General features: G+C 39.5%; 1 protein-coding gene across 1 annotated transcript; it reads right to left on the bottom strand.

The window, feature by feature from the left end:
* Positions 1-1086: 1086 nt before the first annotated feature.
* camk1ga (calcium/calmodulin-dependent protein kinase IGa) lies at positions 1087-9561 on the bottom strand. Its single transcript, XM_083971184.1, has 11 exons — positions 9455-9561; positions 6671-6796; positions 6469-6543; positions 6116-6254; positions 5822-5945; positions 5331-5406; positions 4995-5107; positions 2631-2709; positions 2416-2503; positions 1653-1969; positions 1087-1307 (listed from the first exon to the last, which is right to left on the bottom strand). The coding sequence occupies exons 1-11, from the start codon at positions 9538-9540 to the stop codon at positions 1244-1246; spliced, it is 1287 nt and encodes a 428-aa protein (XP_083827310.1). The 5' UTR covers positions 9541-9561; the 3' UTR covers positions 1087-1243.
* Positions 9562-10171: the final 610 nt, after the last annotated feature.

The following is a 10171-nucleotide window of genomic DNA, read 5'->3' on the forward strand; positions in this document are numbered from 1 at the left end:
TTTGTTGTCTTTAAGTTCCATATTTTCTTTATCTGTGTTTTATTTAAAGGGTTGAGGCGTAAAACAATATACTTGAGGCCTTAATAACCAAAAACCAGTTCAGTCTAGTTCTACAGTTTGTGACAACAGGTCGGTGTCAGTCAATCAGAAGACAGGAGGCTGTTTTCTAAACGATCTAAGAAAAGAAAAACCCAATCCTGGGAGATCAGATGGTGGACTAAGCCCCTGCCCGCTTAGTCCAGACAGTGACTGCTTCGTTGTGACATCACAAGGTTACGGAAACGGCTGGTTTTAAGCTTCAGTTTCTGATTACAGGCTGTGTATTTCTCTGTGAACTGAGGCTTTGATAACTTCATATGAAACCTAGACCCGCTATATAGTTGGAGAACACATGGACAAGTTTCATGACAGAGCACAGCAGGCTGTAGATGCAGCTATTGTTTCAAGAAGAGAAGAAGCACAGACACTAGTCACTACACATTTATTGAGAAATTAATAGAAAAAAAACATGCGTTTGTCACTACATGAGTGAACTCAGTATCATCCATGACATCACTAGTGCTTACACCAGCTTGTGGCACTTAATAAATTCAGTTGCTGTACAAGAGCGCAGCTCATGTGCATATCGGAGGAGAAACAGCAAAGCACGAGGTCAGTGTTTCGATGCCTCCACCTCAACATGAAGTTTAATCTCATAAACAGTTGCAAAGTCTGTGTGTTAAGTGGAATATGAACACATAATCCAGTAATTCAACCTAAATGGCAAAATAATTATACATGTCCAAACATCTGCTGCCTTGGTTCAAAATTATCCAAACATTCTCTACATACCCAGATTTAGTTTTAATGTCGGACAGCAAATGATAATTATTATCTGAGTAATGACAAAGAGAGAATTCGAAAATCATTGATTAGCTTTCACATTGCATATGTCATCTAAAATCTACTTGAAACAAATACTTTTTTTTAATATAATTTAGTAACATTTTGACAGCAATATACATTAGATTATAATGATTTAAAGAAAATAAATGTCATCAGTGGAACAAGATTTTGTCTAGATTCCAGAGTCTAGATTCCTTTTGTTTCTCCACACTCATGTGTGTGTCTGCTGATGAAATCTGTTCTGCAGCAGACAAACACAACACACGCGACAAAGCCAAACAGCAGACGTCTCAGCACCTTCAGGCGAAGAAGGAAGCCACTGTCATCTTCAGAGATTGATCTCGGGTCAGCCAAACAATCACATGACAGAACAAACTCCAGACTGGGGCATCAGATCCTTCCTTTGAGCCACGGCGCCGACGCTGCAACACATCACACAACCAGGGTTCATTAGAAAAACAATGAGAAAATATTGAGAGATATTACAACAGAGAATGTGAAAAAACATGTTCACAAATAGATAAGAAATTATTATATCACTTATAATAAATTGATATAAACTATCAAAATATGGACAAATATTGAGATATTTGATATTAGCAAACATTGGCTACCTATATATAACTATCTCTTCCTCTGGTTTCATTCATGAACCATGACATTATTAAAGGAGACATCCAAAACATTTACATTCATTAATAAATCAGTTTAATATAATGTTTTGTTAAGTTTCTGCTAAATCTGCACAGTTTTACAGCAGCTCTCACCTCTTTGCTCTGAAACCAGCTTCACTCTCTGAATGAAAGCTGTGCAGACCGGGACCAGGCTCACTGTGACTGTGGCTCATTGGTGGACAGACACTTTTGCCCGAATCTGGGTTAGTGCATGACATGTGATTGGTGGCATGAAGGAGATTCCCATTCGGGTCGAGGGTGGCGTTCTCATCGTGGTCTGGTCCCAGTTTGCTCTGGGAGGAGGCCTGAATCATGATACTGGGCAAGCAGAGGGGTGAAGGGGAGGACTCGCTGTGGGACAACTGCAGTTTCTTCATATGGTTGATTGCAGAGGTTGCATTGAAGGCTTGCTGTTGAAAAGACACACATGAGCAGAGTTACACTTCTGAACACTGAATAGTTTCTACTCAAGACATATTTCACCTAAATGTATTACCTTTATTTAAATAGGATACTTTAGGTGTGTCTGTTTGTCCTACTACAAAAATTAAATAATGTATAATCACATGATTGATGATTAATTATCATGAATAACTAACCAGAGCTCTGAAGGTTTTACACTATACACTAACACTTAAAGACTTGACAGTGTTGTTCTACTTTATATTTTACCTTTTACATACATTCATTGCAGTATATAAAATACTCAAACAAGTGTCTGGTGAAAAATGATGTTCTCTTTCTATGTTTATCAAAAGTATTTGTCATAAAACACCTATGTAGCCACATGTAATCTGGATTCCTGTATGCATGTCAACAGATAACGTGCATCAGTCAGTGATTCAGCATCACTCACCTTCCATTTGGATTTGGCAAAGTTTCTCTCCATCTGTTCACAGACAGACTGATAAATGTCCACATCTTTAGCTGTGTCTCCAGCAATCCTGTAACCACGCAAACAGCAGTCAATAATTTGTATTAAAAAATATATAATATACTGTATATATAATATCTTTCTATACAACATATATATCTAGAAACAATTGTGTGTGTGAGTGAGAAAGGACTAACCAGGGGTGTCTGAGGGCCTCCTCTGTGGTGAAGCGTTTTGTTGGGTTTTTCGCCATCAGGTTCCTGATAAAGTCTTTTGCTGTTGAGACATGATGCGGACAGATGTTATCATCTGGTTAGACATCACTACTGTTACCTGCTGCAACCTGCTGAGTTAGTCTCATTCACTGTTTTAATGTGAAAGTTCTGATTCGAATTTTCAGACTTTGACCAACACAATTACTCTTCCACAACTCAACTAAAAAGTTTATTATTATGAAGCCTCAAGTAAACAGTACTAAAATGGCTTAAAAATCTATAAATATCTGCTGTAAGAATAAGGCCACAGACAGAAAAAGTTATACTGTATCTGCCCTGTGTGTTTTAATGATGCTGAGCCTGTTATAACAGCTGGTATAAATAAGACTTTATTTGCGATTAAGTCTTAGTTTGAAGCCTCTAAAGTGGGATCATGAAAAAAGACAGCAGTTCTTTTTCTGGAACGGATAATCAGAAGCAAGCTATTTTTATTCACCCTATTTGTGTTTACTGGACCAAGAATAATAATGATAAACCCATTGGGTAAGATCAGGTGTTATGGTGGTGGCTGCAAAAGTCCCGGTGTTATTCTAACTATCATATTTCATATTAAGTTTGCCTCGAAACAGACCAGTAGTATTGGCATGTAGTCACTTCATCTCTGCTGGCTGACTATAGAAATTACAAAATGAATTTATTTTGAGTGAAGCCTTTACATCACTTTTCTGTCTATGGGCTAGAGTTTCTTAACCAATCATAACTGCTCCCAATTAAGGAAAATTAAGCCAAACAGGGGCAGAGCAGGCAGATCTGTACATTTGTCATCCTAGAAAACAAAATAGCACCTTAAAGGGAAAGTTTGCTGTACTTTACTGTCAAAATGTTAGCAGTTAAATATGGTTTTGTCGTATTTGATGATGTCATTTTGTTTTTAATATTCAATCATACTGTTAAAGTTTTATGGATTATCTACATTTGTTGCTGATGAACAATAATTTGAGTAATTTCTGTCATCCTCCCTCTCCGGCCACAGCCTCTCTGAGCTGTGTGTTGATGAAACCTTGACTCTGTCCGTGGTGCTGAAGTCAGAAATGTATACAAACTCCCCATTTGATATTAAATTGTCTCCAAAGCAAATATCAACTTCTCTCAGATAATTAAAGCAACAGATTGCAGCAATATTCAGAGCAACCTCAGTTTCTTGAGGAAGTATAGTAGCCACTGGTAAAGTTAAACCAGTGCTCGATGACGTCTAATTTCCATTAATACTCTAATGATGCAAACGAGTAAATGATGCACATTAGAGGGGTTTTAGAAGCGAGAGACCTGAACATCTGCACTGATAAAAACCATACAGACAGTTACTAAAACTTTATAAAAAAAAGTGTCTTATCTTGACATTTTCATGCTCCTCTGGGGTCCAACTGTACAATTTAATTTTTTCTTGCATTTTAATTTAAGTCTGTTTCATGTAGAAAGGCAAGCTGGACATAATGGGAGTAGACTCGGTCCTTCACAGCAAGACCTTTGTCTCGGAGGACGGTCTAATTTGATCCCTGAGTGAGACGAGAAGTGGCCTTGCCAGGTTGGTTCTTAGAGTACTTAAAACTGACCAGATCCAAACAGGTCACATCACTACAGCTGCTCTCAGGAGATGATGTCACCGGGAACACTACTCTATTTCAAGCTAAGCTCTGAGGTTACATGAACAAATCCTGACCCATGCTTAGCTAACACTCAAGTCAACTACAGTGTTGACAATATACTGTATATCTATAAAGTGTGAACATTTTACAACTCAAAAAACATGATGACTTTAACCTGAATGATAAAATGACACAAAATAAAAACAAAAAACTACTGAAGTTATTTTAAAGCACCATATTTTCCTCTTCCCCCTGTGCTTTGCCCCTGTGTTGACGCATGATCAGAGGGGAGGAGACTCTCAGTGTCCCAGTTTTCTGAGGTAAAACCCACTAAGAGAAACCAAATCCTTAAAGGTTGAATAGTTAATTGCGAACGGAGCACTAGAACCATAAAAATAAACTAGATGTGCTTTATAATCACTTTTAACATTAACTTAATAAGTGTCAAAAATATGACTACAGAGCTCAGAATTTTTGAAAAATCTGTTTAAGGGCGACCAAGGGCTTCACTTTTCAAAGATGGTCTTTTGTCACCAACCTGAACAACGACACAAATATTATTGGAAGGTGAAAGGAAGGAGTTGATACTTCACACCACTTCTCATGTGTCTAGTTCAAATGCTGGATTCAATGTAAGACAAATCAAACTCTGACAGAGTACACACAGGGATCATAGGTGTCTAAACACAGTGTTTCATACCTGACTCAGAGATGTCGTCCCAGTACGGTGAATGAAAGGCGTACTCAGCCCTCATAATTTTTGAGAACAGACGAGTTTCGTTCTCTTCAAAGAACGGAGGGTAGCCGGAAAGCCTGAAAAACACAGTCCATTCAGCTTGTGCCTCAAATGAAACAATCGCCATCAACATGATTGATGTGTCATGCATGCAGATTACAAAATATCTTAAAATATTGGTTTCACAAAAGCTGAGGGTGGGAGTCATCCCTATTGTAACACTGAGACTGAAAGAATAATTATGATTTACCCCTGTCATTATAATGTGTTGTGTTACAGAGACAACAGAGATGCACTCACAGGATGTAGGTGATAACTCCAATGGACCAGCAGTCCACCGCTTTGCTGTAGGGTCTCTGAGCCAAAACCTCAGGCGCTGCAGGGAGAGACACAGCGATGAGAGTCATGTCAGTGACAGAGAAGAGGACTAAGCTCTGTGGTGAAGGGCCTCTAATATTTCTACTTGAATTACCACAACCAGGACATGAAGTCCTGTGGATCTGAGCTAATCAAAGGCTCTGATACTTTAATTCAGTTGTTCAAAGTCTTGTTGAAACACCATTCAACAGCATTAACTGTGACAATAGTGTAATAATAACGAGGATACAAGCACCAACATTGTTAATCCCACAGGGACCAGTCACATGAAATTTCTAAATGGTCTCATTCTTCCAGTATATGATATAAAACACATATTTTGCAATTGAATCTTATGTTTTTGACTCTGAGGATGTCAGAGTGGACTGAAATTTGCCCTTGAATTACACTAAGAAAAACTCCCAGTAACTCACCAACATATCCTGGAGTACCACAGGCTGTGGACATCACGCCGTGCTCCAGTGTCTTTGACAGACCAAAGTCACTGACCATGATCTTAGCGTTTTCATCTGTGCTGTAGTACAGCAGGTTCTCAGGCTGAGAGAGAGAGAGAGAGAGAGAGGGGATGTGATTATTTCAGTGTAGTAGTAGTTTAGTGAAACATAGTTAAAAGTTAAAACGTATTATATCTACATTTATGTGCAATATCCTCAGTTGTAGGTCATTCTTACTACTTTATAAACTGTGCGTGTGTATGTTTCTCTTACCTTAAGGTCTCTGTGTACAATGCCGTTTTCATGCAGGTAGCTGACCGCCTGCAGCACCTGTTTGATCACTGTGCTGGCATCTTTCTCGGTGTAAACCCCCTTGTCTAAAATGCGATCAAACAGCTCTCCGCCTGACACCCTGCACACACACACAGAGATAGACACAGATAAACAAAGGTTGTCTTCTTTAAACCCTCTGACTGAATTAAGGGATGCTGTGTGAAACAATGCACAAAATGCTTGCAATATTGGTTGAGTAAGTACATTTTTTAAACAAAGAACATGTGCCACTAACTGTGTTACTATCAGAGCTGATTTCATTCATCATTTGTAATATTGATGAGTCTACTTACAGCTGCATGACCAGGTAATAGTGAGTCCGAGTCTCGTAAAAATCCTCCAGTCCCACCACGTTCTCATGTTTTATCCTGAGGCAGCAAGAGAGAGAGACCGAGGAGTCACACTGTTGGCATATGCTGCCTGACATCATGGTTCATGTTGTTATAGGATAAAGTATAGAGGATGTGTGTGTGTGTGTAAGTGTGTGTGTTTTACCTCCTCAGCACATTGATTTCATTCTCCAGGTTGGTGTGTGCGAGGTGCTTCTTCTTCAGACACTTGAGAGCGTACAGTTTCCCAGTCTGCTTCTCTCTGACCATGAAAACCTCTGAGAAGGAGCCCCTGCAGCAGGACAACAGGGAGTTAATGGAGGGAATAAGAGCCCATCATACTTCTGACAGTCAATGGGAGGACACTACAGAGGGGGCTTCCAGGTGTGAGACACATCACCATTAGTGGATTGGATTAATCTCTTTTAAACAACCAGATTAGAAAATGTTCCTCGAGCTGTATTCTTCAAGGTTTTTGTCAGGTTAATCACTAGATCCTCTCTTGCTGGAATTGGAAAACATCCTCATTTGGTCCAGCCAGGCTGAGATAGTCTTGTTTTGCTTGAGTACAAGGTCTTTAATTATCCTCACAGTCAGATGTCAGACAGTGTGATCCCACATTTTGGCAACTGAGTCGAACATCTGCTCCAGAGATACAGCAGTGATGACGCAAAACATCTCAAACCCATTGCCAGAGACTTAAGCATACAGTCAGCAACTAATGCAACTGTTACACCCCTGACCCGAAGCTGCTCTAATATTTTATCTTGCAATTAAAAAATATCATCTGCTCAAATTTTCATAGCAGGAAAATAAATCTCATCATGGAGCATATTTGATTTGATCTGATAAAATAATTTTTATTAGGTTTCCTGCCCCAGAAACACCGGCAGGGCTAATCCGATGACATTAATTAGACATTAGACTTTAATTAAAGTTTGAAATCAGTCTTCAGTGGCTGTGAATGTGAATGTGCCGATGACTCTCAGGTGTTTTCCACCTTGAAATGAGAACACATTTTTGAAAGAAAAACAAATATTGTCTGTCACGAAAACCATTAAAAAAACCAGCTTATTCACAACTTAGTGTAAATGAACTGAATGTACCTTTGCTAAGTCTAAACTCTTATGAATCCTTGGCATGTGTGTAAACTCCAGCACATCTCTGCCTCGTGTTTTGTTTCACACAAACACACACCTGCACCTGCTCACAGCACCTTCCTTCATACACAGTCAGTACAGCTCACACACCACTACAGTCAGCTAGAGCTCTAATCCTATAATGAAGTGGTGCTAGGATGTTCCTGCACTGCTGTTCTGACGTCAGCGCTTGGGAACATCACAGACACACACACACACACAGACTCATTCACAGCCAGTTGAGGAGGGAGTGCTATAAGCAGCTTTAAGAGTGCAGGACAGCTCTATGTAGGAAACACCTTCAGTTGATTGAGCTGTCATTTGTTGAGTGTGTTGTTCTGTTCCTATCAATAAGAAATGTTGCTGATAAAGAAAATAAGTCTTTCTGTGCAGGACAGGAGGGAGACAGTTTGTTTACCAATGGTTTTCACTTTATCCAGATTTATTTCAAGGTTCATAACAGTGCATTTGCACGTTTTTGGCAACTACTGCAAGTCATTTTGCAGAATGTAAAACCTGATTATTAGCTATCACCATTTGATCAGTTTTATTAATTTAAGATTTAATTGACAATTTAATTTAAAATTTTAATTTATTAAGTTTATGTAAGACTGATTTTGTGAATAGTAAAACATTGATACAAATTGAGACAACTTTATTTTGTTAATGGGACAGCCCATTGACGAGGATTGGGATGTCCTGCACTGATCCAGGTTCAGCTGTGAGTGGATTATGCAGATGGTGTAAGAGGTTCCATTGATAAAACCAGCTCTCAGGTGATGCCAATAGGAAGTTCACCTTGTTCTGCCAGAGACTGGTAATCACAGCTGTTGGTCTGGCTCCATCCATGATCATGGTTGTGTGTTTTCTGGTGCTTTCTGGACTGCATCGGTTTGCATCTAGAGCATATTCTGACTCATGGTACCAGATACTGTCTGACAGCTGTGTATCTGAGTCCTGATGCCACCAGGTTTGCAGTGGATGGTTGGAGACAGCAATCTTTTTATGTACTATTAAAACTTGACTAGTGAATGTAAATCATACTTGTTCAACAGCCAGTGAACACTTCTTGTCCCAAATTTCCAAGTAGGCTACTTGTGAGCTAATGATCTTCACTACTTTAGTTAGGGCTGGCTCAGGTAGCCCTGAACCATTTTACAGCTATGCTGCCATAGGCTTAGACTGCTGGGGGACACATCAGGTTACAGGCTCCTCTCCTCTCCTCTCACACACTTTTTGTCCTGTCATTATCTGTTGTAGTTTGTAGTTTGGCCTTGGTGTCTCACACTCTCTCTGTGTTTTCCATACATATCTCCAGAGCTCCATCCGTCTGCACCAACCGCCGCCTGCATCACCTCCTTTCCACTGCTCCTAATCCAGCCTCCCATCCATATTCCCATTAAGATGGCCTGCAACTCCTGCATTCCCTGCATATGACCCAGCCTGCCCACCAAAAGCTGCCTTCATCAGCTCTTCCTTGACAGAACAATTCCCATTTCTTCCATATTCCATGTTGTGAACTGTTTTCTTGTCTGAACACAACATCTATTGCACGTCTGCCCGTCCTGGGTGAGGGATTCCTCTTCTGTTGCTCATCCTAAAGCCATTCCTGTTTTTTCCCTGCTAAGGGTTTTCTTAGGAGTTTTTCCTCTGTCGATGTGAGGGTCTAAGGGCAGAGGATGTTGTTATGATGCTGTGTAAAGCCCTTTGAAACAAACTGCTTGTAAAAATGAGCTATACAAATAAACGTGCCTTTCCTTGCCACTATGACCTGTTTATGCAGTTTTTATTTTTAAACTGTTAATACTTACGATCCCATTTTCCCCTTGAAGTCAAAGATGTCCTTGATGTTGCTGGTGCTTTTTTTCCAGCTGCAGATGATTTCCTTCCGCCCCATTTTGGCTCTGACGTTGCCGTAGACTCCTGAAACACAGATGATAGAAACCATTTTAGTTTATTTTGAGTAAAAAAACACTTGAGACATCGTTATTGATGAAGTTATAGGTGGAAAGTTTCAAAATAAGTCTCATCAGTGCCACAGAAACAACAATTTTAATGTTTATTTTTCAAAACACTGCTTCAATCCCAGTTTACACCACACATCAACAGTAAAACTATCTGACAGGACCTGTGTCTGAACCCAGTCAGATACAGGATCAGTGAGTCAGACCTACCATCCCTCTTCCTGCATATCTCTGCTACAAGAGGATGGAGGCAATTTAATCCAGATGATTGACAATTGATTTTAATCAAAACCTGATGATGGTCCTGAGGAATTTGTGCTGATAAAATGCTTTTGCATCAACGCTACAGCAGCTGATGAACAATCTTAGATGTCTGTTTCCTTTACCTGACATCTGTGTTATTTTCATAATTAAGAATTAATTAAGACACAAAGTGCATGTAAGGGGGTGGTGGTGGATAAATGTGGCATGAGAGAGTGGTGTTCGATTCCCATGTTTGTTATTGTCATTTTGTTATAATCGTAACCATGACAACAAATCTTTATATAATGTATCAATTTATTA

This window comes from Trachurus trachurus (assembly GCF_905171665.1).
Source record: "Trachurus trachurus genome assembly, chromosome: 5".
Lineage (NCBI taxonomy): Eukaryota > Metazoa > Chordata > Actinopteri > Carangiformes > Carangidae > Trachurus > Trachurus trachurus.